We start from the raw sequence: 24,912 nt of genomic DNA on the forward strand, positions 1-24,912 counted from the left end.
AGTACAAAGAGTTCCCTTCTATCTCTCATGATAACATCTCACATAACCAACACAAAATTATCACAAAAGGATTACTAGGTTGTAAAAATATTACTATGAATCTTTCTATCCAAAAATAATACAGCATAGTTTAGCATATTTTTCAATCTTACATACCATATTACATGTAATATCATTTGGCAGTATTTTTGTTGTGTTGTAATCAAATTGTATTTGGTTAATGTGGATAGATAGATATAACACTAGGTTTTGTTTTGTTGTTATTTTACTGTTGTACAATATGCCATTGTTTTCTCTAAAAGTAGAATTGTGTAAGTTTACTCTAAAGGTGGGAATTCCTTCATGGAAGAATGTATACTCTTCCAATTTTTCAGAATATTCAAAATGGCTCTCTAAATTGGTTGTACAAAATAGTCATTTTCAATAGTGTATGAGAGATCTGGTTTGGCCACATTGTCAAATCTTTAAAAAAATTGCCAAATTGATGGGTGGAAAACAGCATCTTGTTGTTTGACTAGGAATTTTCTTGATGATTGGTGAGGCTGAATATACTTTCATATAATGTTTCCTTTTCCAGGATTTGCCTCCTGGCATAACAATCCCATATTTCTGTTAGTCTTTGTAGTGGTACATTATAAACTGTAGTTTCAATCCTTTGTTGCTTTTAGGAAATACAAATACCTTCTGCTAGTGTTTGTCTGTTTTGCCTTTTAAAGTTCTTTATATCTTCTGCTGCAAAGAGTTTTTAACTTCAATGAGGTAAAATATACCAAACTTACACTTTTTGTGTCTAATTTTTGAAATATGTTCCTATCTGGAGTTCATAAATATATTCTTCTATATTTTCTTTGAAATTAAAAAATAGCACATTTACATGATCAATGTAGCTGAAACATTTTATTGGTAATAATTTATTTCTTTTATAAAAAATTTTTATTGAAGTATAGTTCATTTACAATATTGTGTTTCAGGTGTACAACAGACCTGTCCATTTCATATATATACATATATATACAGCTATATATGTATATATATATATATATACATATATACACATATATATAGGGCTATGCAAATATATTTGCATACACTATCTTCAGATTCTTCATTTGTTAGGTTATTAAAACATATTGAGTACAGTTACCTATGCTATATAGTAGGTCCTTGATCATTATCTATTGTATATATAGTAGTGTGTATAACTTAATCTCAACCTCCTAATTTATCCCTCCCTCTTCCTTCTTTTCCCCCTTTGATAGCCATAAGTTTGTTTTCTTTTTCTTTTTCTTTTTTTTTTTTTTGGTGGTACGTGGGCCTCTCACTGTTGTGGCCTTTCCCTTTGTGGAGCACAGGCTCCGGATGAGCAGGCTCAGCGGCCATGGCTCACGGCCCCGCCGCTCCATGGCATGTGGGATCTTCCCGGACCGGAGCACGAACCCGTGTCCCCTGCATCCGCAGGCGGACTCTCAACCACTGCGCCCCCAGGGAAGCCCATAAGTTTGTTTTCTAAATCTGAGTCTGTTACTGTTTTTTAAATAAGTTGATTTGTATTATTATTTTTTAGATTCTGCATATAAGCAATGTCATATGATATTTGTCTTTCTCTGACTGACTTCATTTAGTATGACAATCTCCAGGTCCATCCACATTGCTGCAAATGGCATTATTTCCTTCTTTTTTATGTGTGAGTAATATTCCATTGTATATATCTATCATACCTCCTCTATCCATTCATCTTTCAATGGACATTTAGGTTGTTTCCATGTCTTGGCTATTGTAAACAGCACTGTACCTGAACATTTGGTGCATGCATCCTTTTGAACCATTGTAGTCTCTGGATATATGACCAGGAGTGGGATTGCTGGATCATATGGTAACTCTATTTTTAGATTTCTAAGGAACCTCTATACTGTTCTCCATAGTGGCCATATCAATTTACATTTCCACCAACAAGGTAGGAGGGTTCCCTTTCCTCCACACCCTCTCCAGCATTTATTGTTTGTAGATTTTTTGATGATGGCCATTCTGACTGGTGTGAGGTGATACCTCTTTGTAGTTTTGATTTGCATTTCTCTTATAACTAGTGATGCTGAGCATCTTTTCATGTGCTTGTTGGCCATCTCTATGTCCTCCTTGGAGAGATGTCTATTTCGGTCCTCTGCCCATTTTTTGATTGGGTTGTTCGTTTTTTTGATATTGAGCTCCATGAGCTGTTTGTATATTTTGGAGATGAATCCCTTGTCAGTTGCTTCATTTGCAAATATTTTCTCCCATTCTGAGGATTGTCTTTTTGTTTTGTTTATGGTTTTCTTTGCTTTGCAAAAGCTTTTAAGTTTATTAGGTCTCATTTGGGTTTTTTTGTTTTTATTTTCATTACTCTAGGTGGTGGATCAAAAATGATCTTGCCGTGATTTATGTCAGAGAGTGTTCTGCCTATGTTTTCCTCTAAGAGTTTTATAGTATCTGGCCTAACATTTAGGTCTTTAATCCATTTTGAGTTTATTTTTGTGTATGGTGTTAGGGAGTGTTCTAATTTCATTCTTTTACTTGTAGCTGTCCAGTTTTCCCAGCACCACTTATTGAAGAGACTGTCTTTTCTCTGTTGTATATTCTTGTCTCCTATGTCATAGATTAGGTGGCCATGGGTGCATGGGTTTATCTCTGGACTTTCTACCCTGTTCCATTGATCTATATTTCTGTTTTTGTGCCAGTACCATACTGTTCTGATTTCTGTACCTTTGTAGTATAGTCTGAAGTCATGGAGCCTGATTCCTCCAGCTCCATTTTTCTTTCTCAAGATTGCTTTGGCTATTAGGGGTCTTTTGTGTTTCCATACAAATTGTACATTTTTTTTGTTCTAATTCTGTGAAAAATGTCACTGGTAATTTGATAGAGGTTGCATTGAATCTGTAGATTGCTTTGCATAGTGTAGTTATTTTGACAATATTTATTCTTCTAAGCCAAGAACATGTTAATTTCTCCATCTGTTTGTCTCATCTTCAATTTCTTTTATCAGTGTCTTAGAGTTTTCGGAATACAGGTCTTTTGTCTCCTTAGCTAGGTTTATTCCTAGTTTTTTTTTTTTTTTTTTTTTTTTTTTATGCAGTGGTAAATGGGATTGTTTCCTTAATCTCTCTTTCTGACCTTTGTTGTTAGTGTATAGGGATGCAAGAGTTTTCTGTGTATTAATTTTGTATCCTAGCACTTTACCAAGTTCATTGATGAACTCTTGTAGTTTTCTGGTAGCATCTTTAGGGTTTTCTATGTATAGTGTCATGTCATCTGCAAAAAGATAGTTTTACTTCTTCTTTTCCAGTTTGGATTCTTTTATATTTTTTTCTTCTCTGATATCTGTGGCTAAAACTTCCAAAACTATGTTGAATAAAACTGGCAAGAGTGGACATCCTTGTCTTGTTCCTAATCTTAGAGGAAGTGCTGTCAGCTTTTCACTATTGAGTGTGATGTTAGCTGTAAGTTTGTCATATATGTCCTTTATTATGTTGAGGTAGGTTCCCTCTATGCCCATTTTCTGGAGAGTTTTTTTACCATAAATGGTGTTGAATTTTGTCAGAAGCTTTTTCTGCATCTATTGAGATGATTATATGGTTTTTATTCTTCAATTTGTTAATATAGTGTATCACATTGACTGATTTGCATATATTGAAGAATCTTTGCATCCCTGGGATAAATCCCACTTGATCAGGGTGTATGATCCTTTTAATGTGTTGTTGGATTCTGTTTGCTATTATTTTGTTGAGAAGTTTTTTGTCTATGTTCATCAGTGATATTGACCTGTAATTTTCTTTTTTGTGATATCTTTGTCTGGTTTTGGTATCGGTGATAGTGGTCTCATAGAATGAGCTTGGCAATATTCCTTCCTCTGCAAGTTTTGGAAGAGTTTCAGAAGGGTAGATGTTAAATCTTCTCTAAATGTTTGATAGAATTCATCTGTGAAGCCATCTGGTCCTGGACTTTTGTTTTTTGGGAGTTTTAAAATTGCACTTTCAATTTCAATACTTGTGATTTGGGGCTGTTCATATTTTCTATTTCTTCCTGGTTCAGTCTTGGATGTTTGCACCTTTCTAGGAATTTGTCCATTTCTTCTAGGTTGTCCATTTTATTGGCTTATAGTTTCCTGTAGTAGTCTGTTATAATTCTTTGTATTTCTGTAGTGTCCATTATAACTTCTCCTTTTTCATTTCTAATTTTATTTGAGTCCTCTCCTTTTTTCTTGATGAATCAAGCTAAAGGTTTATCCATTTTATCTTTTCAGAAAACCAGCTTTTAGTTTCATTGATCTTTTCTATTGTTTTCTTAATCTCTAGTTCATTTATTTCTGCTCTGATCTTTATGGTTTCTTTCCTTCTACTAAGTTGGAGTTTTGTTTTTTGTTCTTTCTCTGGTTGTTTGAGCTGTAAGGTTAGGTTGTTTATTTGAGATTCTTCTTGTTTCCTGAGGTAAGATTGTATTGCTATAAACTTCCCTCTTAGAACTGCTTTTGTTGCGCCCCATAGGTTTGGATCAACACGTTTTTGTTTTCATTTGTCTCTCAGTATTTTTTGATTTCTTCAGTGACCCACTGGTTATTTAATAACATTGTTTAGCCTCCACGTGTTTGTATTTTTTACAGTTTCCTTTTTTCCTGTAATTGATTTCTAATTTCAGAGGGTTTTGATCAGGAAAGATGTTTGATATGATTCAATTTTCTTAAATTTATTTTGTGACCTAAGGTGTGAACTATCCTGGAGAATGTTTGATGTACACTTGAGAAGTCTGCTGCTTTCTGATGGAATGCCCTATAAACACTAGTTAAGTCTATTTGGTCTAATGTGTCCTTTAAGGTTTGTGTTTCCTTATTGATTTTCTATCTGGATGATGTGTCCATTGGTGTAAGTGGGGTTTAAAGTCCCCCACTATTGCTGTGTTACTGTTGATTTCCCCTTTTGTGGCTGTTAGCATTTGCCTTATACATTGAGGTGCTCCTATGTTGGGTGCATAAATATTTACAATTGTTATATCTTCTTCTTTGATTGGTCCCTTGATCATTATGTACTGTCCTTCCTTGTCCCTTGTAACAGTCTTTATTTAAAAGTCTATTTTGTTTAATATGAGTATTGCCACTCCAGCTTTCTTTTGATTTCTATTTGCATGGAAATTCTTTTTCCATAGCCTCACTTTTAATCTGTATGTTTACCTAGGTCTGACATGGGTCTCTTGTAGACAGCATATGTACAGGTTTTGTTTTTATATCCATTCAGCCAGTCTCTGTCTTTTGGTTGGAGCCTTTAATCCATTTACATTTAAGGTAATTATCAATATGTATGTTCCTATTGCCATTTTCTTAATTGTTTTGGGTTTGTTCTTGTAGGTCTTTTTTCTTCCCTTCCTCTTTTGTTCTCTTCTCTTGTGTGTTTTCCACCTAGAAAAGTTTCTTTAGCATTTGTTTTAAAGCTGGTTTGGTGCTGCTGAATTCTCTTAGCTTTGGCTTGTCTGTAAAGCTTTTGATTTCTCCATCAAGTCTGAATGAGAGCCTAGCTGGGTAGAGTATTCTTGGTTGTAGGTTCACCCCTTTAAATATATCATGCCACTCCCTTCTGGCCTGCAATGTTTCTGTTGCAAAAATCAGCTGATAACCTTATGGAGATTCCCTTGTATGTTTTTTCCTGCTTTTCCCTTGTTGCTTTTAATATGTTTTCTTTGTATTACATTTTTGTTAATTTGATTAATATGTGTCTTGGCCTTTTCCTCCTTGGGTTTATCATATATGAGATTCTCTGTGCTTCCTGGACTTGGTTGACTATTTCCTTTCCCATGTTAGGGAAGTTTTTTTAGTATAATCTCTTCAAATATTTTCTCAGGTCCTTTTTTTTTTCTCTTCTTCTTCTGGAGCCCCTATAATTTGAATGTTGGTGCATTTAATGTTCTGCCAGAGGTCTCTGAGACTGTCTTCATTTCTTTTCATTCTTTTTTCTTTATTCTGTTCTGCGGCAGTGATTTCCACCATTCTCTCTGTTCCAGCTCACTTATCCATTCCTCTGCCTTGGTTATTCTGCTATTGATTCTTTTTAGTGTATTTTTCATTCCAGTTATTGCACTGTTCATCTCTGTTTGTTCTTTAGTTTTTCTAGGTCCTTCTTAAACATCTCTTGCATCTTCTCAATCCATGCCTCCATTCTTTTTGTGAGATCTTGGATCATCTTTACTATCATTATTCTGAATTATTTTTCAGGTAGATTGCCTATCTCCTCTTCATTTAGCTGTTCTTGTAGGTTTTTATCTTGCTCCTTCATCTGCAGCAGATTTCCCTTTTGTCTCATTTTGTCTAACTTACTGTGTTTGTGGTGTCCTTTCTGCAGGCTGCAGGATCATAGCTCCTCTTGCTTCTGGTGTCTGCCCTGGGGTGGGTGAGTTGGATATTGAGTGAGGCCTCCCCTTTGCTCTGTAGTTGTCACCGCCCCTCTCAGGGGCATGGTGTGCTCTGTAGTTGTTGAGGTAGAAGCCCTGAGATCTGTTTCTTAGCTGTGTTTCTGATCTTCAGTGTGAGATAGGTGGGATTGGAGCACTCCCACTTGGAGAGAAGCTTCTGAGTATTCCTCTTCTGGGGGTGTTCACCTGTGAGTATGCTCAGTTGTGTCCCCTTTCACCCATTGTGCAGGCTCACAAAGTACACTGTTGTTTGCACTCCTCTCAGTCCCACCATTTGCTGGCAAATGGCCTTCATGACTCTCAGGTATTGTTTTTACCAGGCTACCAGCACAGATCCATTGAGGTCAGGTCCCAGTACTGCAGTAGTCATTCATCTGTACCCACTGTGGGATCTATGGAGGCAGCTCAGACTCTGGCCTCACCCAACCCTCAACTGTATGTGCACACAAAGCCCACAGCTGCTAAAGCCAGATCCGTATCAGCTGCAGGAGCACTTGTTGTCTGTTTGGATGTTCCTTAGGCAATGAATTTAGGAAGCCATCAGCAGAGGTATAACTCCATGGTTTGTGTAGTTGTGAGGAGAGATTTCAGATCTTCTTCCTTAGTTGCACAGCCCCTGGGCCTCAGCTGTGGTTTCAGCTACACCTCTGCATGTGTTCCTCCCATCAGTTTCTGCTCCCGAGGCTGCCCTTGGAGCACACATGTCTGCGCAGGCCAGTGAAGGCATTCACAGGCATGGCCAGCGCAGCTGGAGGAGGCTTTGGCAGGGTGGTGCATGGGCCACAGGATCGGCGCAGCCTGCAGAGGCTTTGGCAGGGGCGGTTCTCAGGCCCACCAGGACTGGTGTGACCTTTGGAGGCTTTGGCAGGGGCAGCACTTGGGCCCGCCAGGGCCTGCATGGCTGGAGGGGGTTTCTGCTTGAGGGACAGGTGAGCCTGCTCAGGCAGGCATCCCTGCTAGTGCCTGCAGAGGCAGGGGCTGCCATATGGGGAAGGGAGTTTCAAAGGGGGCCCCGCCCCTTGCATGCCAGTCAACAAATGCACCATGCTTCTATGGTGGTCCAGTTTCTCCCTCAATCTTTTCCAGTTGTGGAGCTCCTTAGTCCCGTCCTTTCAGGCTGTCTCTTCACATCCAACATCTATCCTCTCCCTGTGTCTGTTCTCCAAACCCCACTTTCCAGCACCCAGCCCCCCTCTACACCACAAGACACATGACTTGGGCTGGAGTGTGCAGGGCTGTAGCATGGACCATGTACGAAGTTCTTATTCTGTCCTCTCAGAGACTGGTTGCTGCATTCCCCTTCAATCCCCCAAAGCTTCCTCTCTACCCCAGATGATCTCTCCACCATGAGGTGGCTTTCCTGGGTGTGGGAACCTCTCCTCTCCTTCAGCTCCCTGCCCAGGGTGCTGGTCTCATCCTGTTTCCTCTTTTTTTTTTTTTTCTCCTTTCATCCTAGCTGGTTGCATGGGGACTTTTCTTGTCCTTTTAGGTGTCCGAGGACCTCCATTAGTGTTCAGTAGGTGCCCTGTGAGAATTGTTTCATTTGTAGATGTATTCTTGTTGTACTTGTGAGGAGAGGCGAACTCCAAGTCCTCCTATTTTGCAATCTTGACTCCTCCCCCTGATCAATGTTCTTTTTTTATATAAATTTATTATATTTATTTATTTTTTGCTGTGTTGGGTCTTTGTTGCTGCACGTGGGCTTTCTCTAGTTGCGGCAAGCAGGGGCTACTCTTTGTTGCGGTGCGTGTGCTTCTCTTTGCAGTGGCTTCTTGTTGCAGAGCACAGGCTCTAGGTGTGCACGCTTCAGTAGTTGTGGCATGCAGGGTCTAGAGCACAGGCTCAGTAGTTGTGATACATGGTCTTAGTTGATCCGTGTCATGTGGGATCTTCCCATACCAGGGATTGAACCTGTGTTCCCTGCATTGGCCGGCGGATTCTTAATCACTGAACCACCAGGGAAGTCCCAATTTTCTTATATTTAGCCAGATTTGCTTTGTGGCCCAGCATGCATTCTATTCCAGAGAATGTTCCATGGGAACTCGAAAAGAATGTGTATTCTGCTGCTTTAGGATGGAATGTTTTATAAATATTGATTAAGTCCATCTGGTCTAATGTATCATTTAAGACCTGTGTTTCCTTATTGATTTTCTGTCTGCATGATCTGTCCACTGATGTAAGTGAGATGTTAAACTCCCACACTGTTATTGTGTTATTGTTGATTTATCCTTTAAGGCTGTTAGCATTTTATATATTGAGATTTTCCTGTGTTGGGTACATATATATTAATATTTACAATATTATATCTTCTTGGATTGACCACTTGATCATTATGTATTGTCTTTCTTTGTCTCTTGTAACAGTCCTTATTTTAAAGTCTATTGTGTCTGATATGAGAATTGCTACTGCAGCCTTCCTTTGATTTCCATTTGCATGGAATACCTTTTTCTGTTCCCTCACTTTCAGTCTGTATGTGTCTCTAGATCTGACGTGGGTCTCTTGTAGATAGCATATATATGGGTCTTATTTGTGTATCCATTCCGTCAGTCTATGTCTTTTGGTTGAAGCATTTAATCCTTTTACATTTAAGGTAATTATTTTATATGTTCTTAATGCCATTTTGTCAATTGTTTTAGATTTGTTTTTGTAGATCTTTTTTTCTTGCTTTTCTCTTTTATTCTCTTGTGATTTGATGACTATCTTCTTTAGTGTTGTGTTTGGACTCCTTTTAATTTTAGTGTGTACATCTATTATAGATATTTTGTACAGTTACCATGAGGTTTTGGTATAGTGGTCTACACGTATACATGACTGTTTTAAGTTGCAGATCTCTTAATTTCAAATGCATTTCAAATATCCTGCATTCATACTCTCCTCCTCTTATGATTACTGGTTTTGATATCATATTTGTATGTAGATGATTTTCTACCTTTACTATATGTTTGCCTTTACTGGTAAGCTTTCCCATTAATTGTTTTGTTTCTACTTCTGGTGTTTTCTTTTCTGCTCAGAGAAGTTCTTTTAGCAGTTGTTGTAAAGCTAGTTTGGTGGTGATGACTTCTTTTAGTTTTTGCTTATCTGTAAAGCTTTTTTTTTTTTTTTGCGGTACATGGGCCTCTCAATGTTGTGGCCTCTCCCATTGTGGAGCACAGGCTCCGGATGTGCAGGTTCAGCAGCCATGGCTCACGGGCCTAGCTTCTCTGTGGCATGTGGGATTCTCCCGGACCGGGGCACGAACCCGTGTCCCCGGCAGGCGGACTCTCAACCACTGCACCACCAGGGAAGCCCTAAAGCTTTTGATTTATCCACTGAATCTGAATGAGAGCCTTGCTGCTGGATAGAGTGTTCTTGGTTGTAGGTTATTCCCTTTCATCACTTTAAATATATGGTGCCACTCCCCTGTGGCCTGCAGAATTTCAGCTGAAAAATTAGCTGATAACCTTATGTGAATTCCCTTGTATGTTATTTTTTGTTTTTCCCTTGTTGCTTTTAATATTTTCTCTTTGTCTTTTTGACAGTTTGATTAATGTGTTTCTTGGCATGTTCCTGCTTGGGTTTATCCTGTATGGGACTCTGTGCTTTTCCTGGACTTGGGTGATTGTTTCATTTCCCATGTTAGGGAAGTTTTCAGCTATTATTTCTTCAAATATTCTCAGGCTCTTTCTCTCTCTCTTCTCCTTTTAGGACCCCTATAATGCAAAAGTTAGTGCATTTGATATTGTCCCAGAGGTCTCTTAAACTGCCCTTATTTTTTTCATTCTTTTTCTTTATTTCATTCCATGGCAGTGATTTCCACCATTCTGTCTTTAGCCCACTGATTCGTTCTTCTGACTCATTTAGTCTGCTATTGATTTGTTCTACTATATTTTTAATGTCAGTTCTTGTATTCTTCAACTCTGTTTGGTTGCTTTTTATATTTTCTGACTCTTTGCTAATATCTTTTTATAACTTCTCACTCTGTGCATTCATTCTTTTCATGAGTTCTTGGATCACTTTTACAATAATTATTTTGAACTCTTAAGGTAGATTGCCTATCTCCACTTCACTAAGTTGTTCTTGTGTTTTACCTTATTCTTTCATCTGCAACATATTCCTTTGTCATCTCATTTTGTTCACATTTCTATTTATATTTTCATGTATGTGGTAGTTTAGTTACATTTCTCAATCTTAGAGAAGTGGCCCTCCGTAGGGGATGTCTTATGTGTCCCAGCATTACACTCCACTTCATCACTCAAGGGCCAAAGACCAGCTGTTCCCAGAACAGGTTCTGACTTGTGTTTATGGACTCAGTTTGGCAGGCTGCAGTATGGTGGTTTTCTAGCTTCTGGTGTCTTTCCCCTGGTGAGTGAGGCTGGTCTGAAGGCTTGTTCAAGCTTCCTGGTGGGAGGGTCTGGTGGCTGCACACTAGTGTTTGGAGCTAGGTGTTGTGCCTCTGGTGGGCAGGGATATGTCAAGTGGTGTGTCTAAAGGTGGTTGTGGGCTCAGGAAGTCTTTAGGCAGCCTGTCTTCTGATGTTTGGGGCTGTGTTCCCACCCTGTTGGTTGTTTGGCCTGAGGCATTCCAGTGCTGGAGCTTACAGGCTGTTGGGTGGGGCCAGGTCTTGGGGCCAAAGACCCAAAATATCTGCCTGAAGCCAGACTGCACATAAGTCTCCGCTATGTCTGCCACCAGCTTTTATGACCCCAGAGAGAGCTACAGCCATCTGTCACCTCCCCAGGGACACTCTAAGACAGCAGGTAGGTCTGGCCCAAGTTCTTCTGGAGTCACTGCTTCTGCCCAGGGTTCCAGTGCCTGTGAGACCTATGTGCACCCTCCAAGAGTGGAGTCTCTGTTTCCCCCAGTCCTGTGGAGCTCCTGCAATCAAGCCTTGCTAGCCTTCAAAGCCAAATGCTCTGTGGACTCTTCCTCCCAATGCTGGACCCCTAGGCTGGGGCAACTGGTGTGGGGCTCAGAGATTTCACTTCTGTGGGAGAACTTCTGCAATATAATCAATCTCCAGTTTGTGGGTTGCTAATCTGGGCAGTATGGGATTTGAGTATATTGTGAGTGTGCCCCTCCTACCATGGTTTCTTCTTCATGTCTTTGGATGAGGAATATCTTTTTTTTTTTTTTTTTTTTTTTTTTTTTTTCTCGTAGATTCCAGTCTGTTAGTTGTGATTTTGTTGTGTTTGTGAGAGGAGGTGAGCTCATGGTCCTTTTACTTCACCATCTTTCTCAACTGAAACTTATTTTTGGGTACAGTATAAGCTAGAGATAGAATTTTACTTATTTCTTGCATGCAAATTGTACTAGCAAAATTTATTAAATGCAGTTCATTATTTTTCAACTGATTTGTAATATCAACTTGGTAACAAAAACGTTTACAAGACATGTATGTGTGGATCTGCTTTAAGCCCTCTTTTCTGTTCCATTTAACTATTCTTTTAATAATATCACATTGTTTTCATTATTATAACTTTATAATAAGTGAAATTCTTGTCAAGGAGAGACTACAAATTTATATTTTTTCAAAATTGCCTTAGGAGTTGTTGGAATTTTGCTGTTCCATGTACATTTTAGGATCAGCATATGAAGTTGCATGAAAAAAGTTGGGCATTTTGAATTGCATTAAACTTACAGATAATTTGGGGCAAATTTCCATAGTTATGGAAATCAAATTTTCCCATCATGAAAATTACATTTTCTCCTTTTATTTAAAGTCATTCTTTATGTCCACTAATATTTTATGATTTTCTCTATTACAACAATCTTGTGTGTCCTTTGTTTTTATTTCTAGTTTGAGCAGTTTCACTTAATTACATGTTTTAACTGCTTATTAAATGTAAGGAAACCATTTGACCTTATTTTAAGCCATGTTGTTTTTTTTATATGGTAAACTGCTCTGATTGGCTAAAACAAAACATCAGAATGAATCCTATGGAATAAAGATATTAATCTGTAAAACTGAAACATATATACCAAGTCATAATGTAAAACACAAATTTTACTACTTAATGTGTATACAGTCAAGTTTGAAGCCATTATTTTAAGGTTTTTTTGTTTGTTTTTTAGTGAGAATATGTCAATGTACTGTTACTGATTTTGTATGTCTGGAACAATCTTTATTTCCCTTCATTTTGAATAACAGATCAGTCAGTTATAGGAGAATATATTTCCTTAGGAGTGTGAACGTATTTCTAATGCTGCTGGTGAGATTCCTGCTTAAATTCAATTGTTGTTCCTCTGTAGATAATCTCTCTATTCCTTCTGGTAGCATTTTAAGGTTTTCCCTTTTTTTATGATTCTCTGAAATTTTACTTTGATGGCTGACTTAATTTTATGATTCTTTTCAGTACTCAGAATTCATTTTCAATCTAAGGACCCATTTATTTCCTCTTTTGTAGTAAACTCCATTATTGTTTCTTGGATGATATTTTTCTTTCCTTCCCTCTCTTCTTTGTCATTTATTGACCTCTACTAGCTATAATCACGTTGAACCTACCAACTTACCTTCCAAGTTTCACAACTGCTCTCATTTTTTTCTGTAATTTACATATTAATTCCTCACTAATTATCATACCATTGGTTCATTCTTACTTTGACTAGTCCAACATAAACTTTGTCAATTGGGATTTCTTTTAAATTTTTATTATACTGACCATATTTTTCAGTTCTAAGATTTTTAGTTGTTTTCAATTATCTTGTATAATTTTAGCCTCTTTGGTTTCACCATTTCTTGTACTTCTTATATACATGTATTCCTTTTCCTCTCTGATGAACTCCCCCAAAAGTTATAAAAGTCTCCTTCTAATTGTTCTATTGTTCTATTATTTGTTTTCACTCATCTGCTGGTTGGTGCACTTTTTCTTTAAAATCTATCTATTGTGGAATTTGAATTTGCAGACTCTCCTTAAGTAATTTTAAACCTCTCTTCCAGCACTCATTCCCTGTAGTTTGTTGGTTCAGTTGCCTTCACTTGGCCCCTGGGCCTAAAGCTGCAGCCCTATCTTTCATAATTCACTTGCAGTTTTGCTCCACAGGCCCTATGAGAACTTGAAAAGCCATCAAAGACTGATGTTAGTGTTGGTCACAGGATTGTTTCTCTATTCTCTAAGCCTCTTTCTCTATTCTCTAAGCCTCTACAGCAAAAACGTCACATAGGACATTGGTATATGAAGGAGATAGCACAGCTTTAATTCAGCCTTATTTTCCTATGTGGCAGCCTCACCCCAGTCCCTGGTTCAAGCAGGCTTTAAACTTGCTCCTGTTCCCTCTGTAGGATCCATATTCTAGGTCTTAGAAGTCTGATGTTTCAGTCATTCTAACTGCATTGTATTTCTGTTCTGTTTGTTTATTATTCAAGGAAAATATTTTTTTTTGAAATTATGAATTTCTTCTTAGTTTTTATTTTTTATAATTATCATCAATCATGCTATGTTTTTAAAGCCAGAGATAACCTCCGTGCTTTAATTTTTAATATCATGTTGACCAACAGTCTTGACTCTTCACATATGAAAAGTGAAACACGGCATTTTCCCTTTGCCATACTTTGCATTCCCAGAGGTTAAAAAAAAATAGCCCTTTCATCTTTATTTGCCACTACCTAATAATCTATGGCACATTGTAAGCATGCAATACACATTTAAATGTATTTAGTGGCTCTTCATCTCATCTTTTATACCTCAGAGCAAAAAATTCATTCTACATGTATTGAAAGATAAAGGAGAGAGCCTTCATCCTCTCCTTTCCCCATATTCAGATATATAAAGGATCTAAACCTAAACTTGATTTGTAAAAGTATTTAGAACTCTCTTCTATCTTTAAATACTAATCACATGTCAGTGAATATACTTTTTTGGTAACTAACTGGTAAAAGATGTATCAAAATGAAATGTTTTTCCAGATTTATCAAAATAGCATATCAAAGGGGTTCTGAATTAAGATGTCAGAGTACAAAGAGCCTGAGTTCATCTCCTCCCACAGAAACACCAAAACTACAACTAGATGTGGAACAACCATTTCTGAGAACAACCTGAACACTAGCAGAATAAATTTTCTACAACTATGCGTATAAAGAAAAGGTTACATCAAGACAAGGAGGAGGAGCAGAGTGGTGTTCTAATCAGAACCCACACAACTAGTATAGTGGCACACAGGCAGGAGGAATATCACAGCTGCAGAGATGCTCCCTGAGGAGCAAGGGTTCAAACCATCACATTGGGCTCCCCATCCCAGGGGACTTGCACTGGAAAGAAGAGCCCCATCTTTGAAAATCAGTGAGGACTATGTCCAAGAGAGCTGGAGGGCTGTGGGAAATCAAGACTCTGCTTTTGAAGAGCTCGTGCACAAACTCACTCCAAGTTCCAGTGCAGAGGCAGTAACTTGAAAAGCACCTGGGTCATGAGATTCATTGACTGATTTAAGGGCATGTGCCAGAGTGGCAGGAATCTGTTGGAACTTTCTCCAGGTACGGAAGTGCTGAAAGGCAACATCTTTTTAAACTCTCCTTCTACCTAGCTGACCTAGTGCTGGGAGGCACCATTTCTGTCATTATCCATCAACCCACCTAACACTGGGCACCCTGTCCCAGTGTTCCCAAGGACCTGCCCTGCCCAAATCACCTACTTTGGCCAGTTCATCCAAAGTGGCTCTTTCTCTGCCCAACCTGGCAAGCTGCCTTGGATGACAATGGTGTCCCTTCAAAGCAGCTCATGCACTGAGGGGCCATTCCACATTGTGGGTGTCCTCAGCTGGTAACTGCATCCCTCCAAAGCAGCGACCACTTTGGGGAGTCAGCTCCACCTATCAGGGTGCCCACAACAGTTAGAGGTTATAGCCAGCTGGCCTGGGGGCTAACCTCACCCCCAATTCACCTGCAGCAGTCACACCCCAACCACCCACAGGAAAGTACACACTGCCCTGGACCACCTGACTCTGGTGACCACAGGGGATTGTGCCTCTGGGTCCAACAGGACACTTTCTACATAAGGCCACTCTTTCAAGACTAGGAGACATAGTTGATTATTCTAAGTACCTAAACAAACACAGACTTAGGCACAATGAGGAGACAAAGGAATATATTTCAAATAAAAAAAAACAAACCTCAGAAAAGAAGCTAAATAAAACATAGCTAGATAAGCAATTTATGTCATAAAAAGCTCAAATAGGCTCACCAAACTTGGGAAACAAGTGAATGAACTCAGCGAGCTCTTCCACAAAGAGAAAATATTAAAAAAAGAACCACTCGGAACCAAAGGATACAATAACCAAAATAAAAAATATAATAGGGGGAAGGATAAGCAATCTGGAAGACAGGTTAGTGGAAATCACCCAATTGGAAGCGCAAGAAGAACAAATAATTTAAAAATGAGTATAGTTTAAGAGACCTCTGGAACAATACAATGCAAACTAAGATTTGCAGTATAGGGATTCAAGAAGGATAAACAGAAAGGAATAGAAAAACTTTTTGAAGAAATAATGACTGAAAACTTCTCTAACATGGCAAAGGAAAGAGACAGCCAAGTCCAGGAAGCACAGAGAGTGACAAACAAGATGAACCCAAAGAGACCCACACCAAGACATGTTATAATTAAAATGTCAAAAGTTAGAGAATCTTAAAATCAGCAAGAGAAAAATAAGTTACACACAAGGAAACCCACAAAGACTAGACTATCCAGTGACTTTGCAGCAGAAACCTCACAGACCAGAAGGAACTGGCTTGATATATTCAAAGTGCTGGGAGAAAAAACTTACAATCAAGAATACTGTCTGGTGAGGTTATCATTCAGAACTAAAGAAAGAGAGACAGAGTTTCCCAGACAAGGAAAAACTGAAGGAGTTCATCACCACTCAACTGGCCTTATAAGAAATGTTAAAGGGGCATCATTAAATAGAAAAGAAAAAGCCACAATTAAAAACAAGAAAAATATGAAAAAAATCCTACTGGTAAAGGCAAACATGTAGTAAAGGTAGTGGATCAACCACTTCTAGAGCTAGTATGAAGGTTAAAAGAGAAAAGTAGTAAAATTATATACCTCTAAAATAATTACATAAGCAATACCAAATAAAAAGATGTAAAATATGACACAAAATACACAAATTGTGAACAGGGGCAGTAAAAATGTAGTGCTTTTAGAATGTGCTCAAACTTAAATAACATATATGTAGGTTGTTATATATGAACCATATGGTAACCACAAACCAAAGATCTATAATACATACACAAAAAATAAAGAGAAAGGAATATAAACATAACACTAAAGAAAGTCAACAAATCACAAAGGAGGAGAATGAGAGAAGAACAGAATAACTGCAAAACAACCAGAAAATGATTAACAAAATGGCAATAAATACATAGCTATCAATAACCACTTTAAATAGACAAAATGCTCTAATCAAAAGACAGGGTTGCTAAATGGATAAAGAAACACAACCCATATATATGCTGCCTACTAGAGACTCATCTCATATCTATCTGAAGACACACACAGACTGGAAAGTGAAGGAATGGAAAAAGATATTCCATGCAAATGGAAACAAAAGCTGGAATAGAAATATTTATATCAGACAAAATAGACTTTTAAACAAAGACCATAACAAGGGACAAAGGAGGGCATCACATAATGATAAAGGGATTAATCAAACAAGAGGCTATAACATTTGCTAATATCTATGTACCCAACATAAGGGCACCTAAATACATAAAGCAAATCACAGACATAAAGAAAAAATTGACAGTAACACAGTAATGCTAGGGAACTTTAACACAATCACTTACATCAATGGATAGAAGAAATCAATAAGGAAACATTGACTTAAATGACATATTAGATCAGATGGACCTAATAGATAACTAGACAAAATTCCAACCCCAAACAGCAAAATACACATTGTTTTCAAGTGCACATGGAATATTCTCCAGGACAGATCACATGTTAGTTCACAAAACAAGTCTCAATAAATGAAGAAGACTGAATTCATATCAAGCATTTTTTTCTGACCGAAGTGTTATGAAACAAGAAATCACAAGAAGAAAACTGTAAAAAAACAAATGCGGAGGCTAAACAACATGCTTCTAAACAACCAATGGGCTGTTGAAGAAATTAAAGAGAAAATAAAGAGAAAATACCTTTGGACAAAAATAAAAACAAAAATCCAAAATTTACAGGATGCAGCAGAAGCAGTTCTAAGAGGGAATTTTATAGCAATACAGGCCTTCGTCAAGAACCAAGAAAAATCACAAACAATCTAGCCTTACAACTGACACCACAGAAATACAAAGGATAGTAAGAGATTACTACAAAAAATTGTACACCAACTAATTGAACAACCTAGAAGAAATGGATAAATTCTTAGAAATATACTATACAATTTTCCAAGGAAATAGAAAATCTCAGCAGACCAATTGCTGGCAATGAAATTGACTCAATAAAAAAGCAAACAAAAAACCAAAAAACTCCCAACAAACAAAAGTGTAGGACCAGATAGCGTCACAGGTGAATTCTACCAAACCTCTAAAGAAGAGTTAATACCTTTCCTTCTCAAACTATCCCAAACAACTGAAGAGGAAAGAACAATTCCAAACTCATTCTATGAAGCCAACATTACTGATACAAAAACCAGATTAAAACAGTACAGTAAAAGAAAGTTACAGGCCAATATCCCTGATGAATGTAGGCAGTACACTGTTTCACATTGGTCTTAGCAGTATGTTTTTTGCATCTATCTCTTCAGGCAAGGGCAACAAAAGTAAAAATAAATGTGACTATATCAAATTAATAAGCTTTTGTACAGTGAAGGAAACTATCAACCAAACAAAAAGGCAAACTGCTGAACAGAAATATGTATATACTTTAAATTGTTTTCAGTTTAATTTACCATGATATAAATAGGATCTGTAACTCAGCAACAACCTCCCATGGCATCTCTTAAATGTCATCAAACATAACATAGCCAGAGTTATCTTCATAAAACAAAAGTCCTATTTTATACTTACCTTAGAACACTCCATTGTTTTCCCTTCGTCTACTAAAAACAATCATAACTCCTTATCTTATTAGTATCTCAGTATTCACTATGCCATTTTCACAATAACCAAAGGTAGAAATAACTCGTGTCCATAAACAGATGAATGGGTAAATAAAATGTGGTATATACAGACAATAAAATATTATTCAGCCATAAAGGGGAATGAACTTCTGACACCTGCTACAATATGGATTAACCTTCAAAACATTATACTGAGTGAATTATGCCACACACAACAAAACATATATTGTATGATTCCACTTATATGAAATATATACAATAGCCAAATTCATAGAGAAAGAAAATAGATGAAAGATTACCAGAGAATACAGGGAGGGGGAATGGGGAGTAATTGCTTAAACAGGGTTTCTGTTTAAAGAGAGAAAAATGTTTTGGAGGGACTTCCCTGTGGCACAGTGGTTAAGAATCCACCTGCCAATGCAGGGGACATGGGTTTGAGCCCTGGTCCAGGAAGATCCCACATGCTGCAGAGCACCTAAGCCCATGTGCCACAACTATTGAGCCTGCGGTCTAGAGCCTGTGAGCCACAACTACTGAAGCCCGCATGCCTAGAGCCCATGCTCTGCAACAAGAGAAGCCACTGCAATGAGAAGCCCATGCACCACAATGAAGAGTAGCCCCCACTTGCTGCAACTAGAGAAAGCCTGTGTGCAGCAACGAAGACCCAATGCAGCCAATAAATAAATAGATTTATTTTAAAAGTTTGGAAATAGATGGCTGCACAATATCGTGAATGTAATTGATGTCACTGAATTGTACAATTAAAAGTTGAAATGGCAAATGTTATGTTTTATATATTTTAACCTAATTTTAAAAAATAATATGATTATTAATAATGTAATATAATAATGTAGCATACCCAAAATTATTGAACTGTACACTTTTAATGAATGAGTTGTATGGTATGTACATTATATCTCAATGAAACTTCTTTTTCTTTAGTGCTTCTTATCTTGGCAGACCAAATCCTTCAATATTGGACTTCTCTCTAGGACTCGATAGCCTCATTTCACACCATTCATGCCATGAAACTCATGTTCTAATCATACCAAATGATGTGTCACTCCTTGTCTACCCTGTGCTTTTTCATGTCTTTATAATTAAAATTTTCTTAGCCTTTAGTCTAGAAGAGTAGTTTGTAATCTTTTTTGTTCTGAGGACTTTTACAGTCTTAAAAATTATTGAAGACTCCAGCAAAATTTTTGTGTATGTGAGTTACGTCTATAGCTATTGTGTTAGAAATTTAAACTAAAAAATTTGTTTTGACGTGTATTAATATATTTTAAAAACCAAAAATGAATTGACTGCATATTAATATAAATAACATCTATAAAAATAGCTGTATTTTTAAAAATGAGAAGACAGCATTTTATCATTTTATAAATTTGTTTACTGTCTGGATTACTAGAAGACAGCTGGATTCTCACATCTACCTCGTCCAATCTGTTTTGTTGTTTTAGCTGAAATTTGTGAAGAAAATCCAGCTTCACACAGGTGAAGTTGGAAAAGGAAGGAGGGTTTTAATAGCCTTTTCAGATAATTCTGGATATGATTTTATACTACAACAACACCAGTGGTAGTTACATAAAGGTTAGCTTCAGTGTGGAATCAGAAACCATAGTGATGAACTCTTCCTATTCTATTACATTAAAATTCATTGGTCTATCTTATACTCTGAATGGATCATTTACCCAGGCATGATTTTATCACGTCATTTGGAAAATATTGGTTCACTGAGTTATGCATATCCTCCAAATGCCGACAATTTCAGCATGCAACACCCCCCCCACCCCAAATCACTAGTAATATCACTACCCATCTCATCAGAAAAACCTTTAAGTATTGGGAAGCTATCAAGCTAACTGTGGTGGATGCAAGTCTTGAAATTTTTAATTTTTACTTGAAATCTTGATTTTTATTATTTGCAATAAATAATATAGGTCATTTTCCTTGGAGTGACAGACTCATTGTATTTAGTCTGCCATACACCCAGGTTTGAATAACCATAGTTTGTTTCTCATTCTTTTAAGTAAAAAATGATATTCCTTAAAAAAAGCATAAACTCAAATAATGACAGAAATACATGGTATCTGTCAGGCAACTATACTTCAGAATGCATCAAAGTTCCTTATATGTATTTTATAATATCACACAGCATATTAAAGAGATGTGTATTGAAGGATTAATATTTAATAAAATTAATTATTTTACTTTTCTTCAAGGACATTATTAAGTGAAACTGGCTTTTTTTTTTTCCCTGCTATTAAGTGGCAGTGAAAAATACAATGACTACTAGTACTGCTTGGCGCCACTGTATTGGTTAGTGCTAAGGTACCAGCAATTTAGCCACAATGGCTTTTGCACCATTGGTGCAAATGTCAACACAGTGGAAAGGCAAATGAATATCAAGTATTATTATGAAAATAATTTTGATCTCTTAGACTCCTTGAACATGTACTGGAGACCCTAGGAACCACATTTGGGGACCATTGGTCTAAAATTCTTCCTCCTCTTCTCCACCTGGCTCAACAGACAGACTCCTATTGATCCCTTACATTTCCTCAACTCATCTCAGTGGCATCCTCTATGCTTCCCCAGAAAGATTATTTATTCTCTAGGCCTTTAGTGTATTATAGATTCTAGTGAATTTCAATGTCTGTTTACTTGTAGTTTTCTTCTAAAATTGTGGCTTCTAAAGGTCTATGGACTCATATTCATCTTTATACCCAGGGAACCTGACAAAGAATCTGGAGCACAGAAAATGAATAAGTTAGTTAATAGATTACAGATGCAACATAAGCACTTCCAACTCTGAATTGTGTCAGTCTAAGAAAATGGAGGGAGGACCAAAGAGAATTATGATGTAAACTTCATAGGGATATACCCAAAGAATCAGTAAGTCTCGAATATGTCTCAGCTCTATGATCAGTATAGTTATAGTTGCATCTTCATATATATACACACAAGGAAGCCAAAATGGCATGTGCTGGAATATACAAGTTGTTATGAAATTATCAACAAGTATAATAACCTAGAGAATAAAGAAACAAGAATGTGTTTTTGTATATGCTTGAAAGTAAACACTTGAACTGATTTGGAAAGGTTGTCAGGTTTGAATAGGCAAAAAGGATTGTGAGGATACTAAATATTGAAAGAACAAAATAAACTGTGACAGTCTTAGCATGGGATGCAATGTACAATAGGGAGTTTGATGTGTTTTTCACATGAGTAAACATATGAATAGATGCTGGATCTCACTAGTTATCAGGTAAATGTATATTAATATAAGTTGACAGTTTTTACATATTAATCATAAGCTAATAAAATTATAAAATCATTGTCAAAAGTGTGGGAAATGGATCTTTTTATAAGCAGTTAATGAAAACATAAATTGATATGGTCTTTTTGGGGAAATATGACCAGTTCTAAGAATAAATAAATAAAACAATGATTTTGCAGTTCTATTTCTAGGATTCTATGCTAAAGAAATATTCACGTGTGTGAAAAAACATATTTATGTGCACAAATGTTCACTGTGACATTGTAGGTAGTGATAAGACACCAAAAACAACCTAAATGATTGTCAGTGAGAAAATGGTTAAATAAATTAGTTTACTCTTAGTATAGGATAGATATAGGCTTTCAAAAGAATAAGATAGAACCTTATCTTAAATAGCCTTAAAAGCTTTTTAAGATATATTGTAAGTGAAAAAAAAGCAGGTGAATGTTGTATCATTACATTTTTGTAATTACAAATGATACACATACCTAAAGAAAATTCTGGAGGCATGACAGCTGTCACGAGTAAGTAAATGGAATTGATGTTGCAGGGATGAGGCAGAAACTTCAGTTAAAAATCCATATTACTTGAACATTTTATAATTTATGTATTATTTTGCAATTTAAAAAGTAATGAAAAAGATTGACCTCAGTATAGTGAAATTGGAAAAGTGAGGAATATATGGAAATCACATAAAGATAGAGAAGAGAGAGATGCTGAATGAGGAATATGAAGATTGTCCCTGTAAAAGTTGGATGACAAGAAAGAGGTTTCTCTAAATTATAGTCTATAGATAATTCACACAATATTATGTTTGAGTCCTATAAAATATTAAAAGTATTGTCCCATAGAATATTAAAAATATTTTTAAAATATTAGATTATTTCTTTAATAACATTTTCTCATCAAGACTGTCATATATATGCACACAAAAAATCTGATACTTGAGAAAATAAAATTCACTGAATATAATTAGGTAGATATTCTTAAAGATATAATTTCACCCACTGGAAGAAAATAAAATTAGTAAGTTTTATACTGAAAAATTATTTTCCATGAATTTTAATACACATTAATAAGAAACATTATAAAGGAATATACTGAATGTTCCATGATTAGAAGCTAATAATCATAATATTCACACTGTACATGCTAGCAGTTAATTACTTCTTTGACTTTTGGGGGTTTGGATGCTATAGTTTCACTCATTCTTGAATATAAATTCTAGGAAAATATAATTGCTACCTGCAATTACCACTCTAATTTCTCTACTACTCCAAATGATACTTGTTTCCACCAAACTGTTTAAAAATAAATTGTTGTACTTACTTTCAACAATTACTTGTCTGTCTTCCCAGTTATCTTTAATAAGCTGTATATTTCCAAAGTGTGCATCGCTGTAGAAGATTCGGTTGGTACCTTTTCTTCTTTGATTATAGTCAAAAGCCAAAGCTATGACATTCTTGAAATAATGTGGATTTTCATATGGCCTTATTGGTGAATTTAAATTGGTTTCATCAGAAAGATGTATACTTTTTAATATTGTTCTCCCAGAATACAGCAAATAGCCTTCATGCCTTAAGCAAGTAACTCCATCCTCTGCCAAATATCCATGGGCACAAGCACAAGTTCTCTGGGAGTTTCCTCGATAAAGACAGAGTTGCTGACATCCCCCGTTGTCCTTGGCACAAACATTGGTCCCTAGGGAGAAGAAGAAGATACATACATGTATGTTTGTGTTTTTTCTTTTGTTTTCCAGATAGTTTTTTCTTAGAAAAATATTAAAAATTTAATGTTGAATATTCTGGGTTATTTTATGCTTAATTTTTAGACTGGTCAGTATAAATCCAAACACCATAAAGTACTGCTATTTTTAATCACTTCAGTTTAAAACCAGGGATTTTTTTATTTCAAAGATCACATTCTTCTGCTCCCCTGACCATCCAAAGAGAAACAAAAAATTTCCCTTAATCAGTCAGTTAAGTGCATAACTCTTTTGAAACTTGATACTGAGATTACAATAGGTTGTATATATTGTAATCTTTGGTACAAGTAACTGATTCACTCAAAATATGAACTGCATTCACCAAAAGAAATATGCAGTACCTTAAACTCAGTGTCTATGAAGTATATAAGATATCAAATAAATTTATGGCTCCAATGTGCCTACCTTCCTAAGTATATTGGGCATAAGTTTTTCACTCCAGTTTTGAGTGAAGATGTAACATGATATTAAGATTTCTACATCAGACTAATTCTCCTCTATGAATCCATCATCCTCTCCAAAATTATTATACCTTCCTTTGATGTCAAGAAAATTAATTACAATTTACTCTAATGGACATTTAAAATGAACATTATCTTAATGGAAGTGATATTTTAAAAAATCCAAATCATGTCATATCAATTTCAAAACACATATTTTAAAGAAATGATGACTCTGGACTTATTTCACACTAATAGCAACCTTCTGGAGCCATCATCACTTTATGTATTAAAATATAATCTGACATGAAAACAACCTTTTGGGCCAAGTAATATGGCATATTTAGTTAGTTCTAAATAAAGTGTGTGACTATTAAAAAATATATATATTATATATATATAATAAAAAAAACATTTTGGCTGCTTTTTACTCTCTAATATCCTAATTGTGCTTTGTATACTTCATTGAATATGTATATTTATCAAGTGTTTCTATATTACTTAGTCTAAACCTATACTGAAGTCATACCAGGTATATAACATGTCCATATACATGCACTGTCCTGGGCAAAACTGTCCATGAACTATTATATATTCATTTCATTAGGCTACTATATGATTTTTGTAGGAAATTAGATGTAAAAAAATAGGGTCTTGAGGTTTTGGACTCATATAAGAATTAATCCCTAACTTAAGTTTGATAAATACACGTCAAAAAAAATAAGAGAAAGAAATAACATAAAATGTATTTATCATACAATAGTGCTGACCTTTCTCTCTTACTCGGTTAAAGATTTTAACCTCCTTCAGGTTGACTCCAAGACCCGTTCTCATGGTTACGGTTTCTGTGGCATCATTCTTGTGGCCCCTTCTGATGGACCCGTTGGCATGTGCTCTGCCAAGAAATTGAACATAACGTGATCAACAATCTTTAATCCAAATCAAGCCAGTTATTTAAGCTGAAGGTAACAGCC

The 24,912-nt window shown here is 36.3% G+C and overlaps 1 protein-coding gene across 7 annotated transcripts in view; it reads right to left on the minus strand.

Moving 5' to 3' along the window:
* The window catches only part of LRP1B (LDL receptor related protein 1B), a 1,895,525-nt gene that overhangs the window by 482,444 nt on the left and 1,388,169 nt on the right, over positions 1-24,912 (minus strand). For all 7 annotated transcript variants that reach the window (XM_067025946.1, XM_067025948.1, XM_067025945.1 and 4 more), the window contains 2 exons: positions 24,709-24,833; positions 23,063-23,434 (listed from right to left, as the gene is read on the minus strand). In XM_067025946.1, coding sequence (XP_066882047.1) covers positions 23,063-23,434; positions 24,709-24,833 — 497 coding nt within the window. The remainder of the gene's footprint in view (positions 1-23,062; positions 23,435-24,708; positions 24,834-24,912) is intronic.

The sequence above is a fragment of the Kogia breviceps genome, chromosome 2 (genome assembly GCF_026419965.1).
Source record: "Kogia breviceps isolate mKogBre1 chromosome 2, mKogBre1 haplotype 1, whole genome shotgun sequence".
In the NCBI taxonomy this organism is placed as follows: Eukaryota; Metazoa; Chordata; class Mammalia; order Artiodactyla; family Physeteridae; genus Kogia; species Kogia breviceps.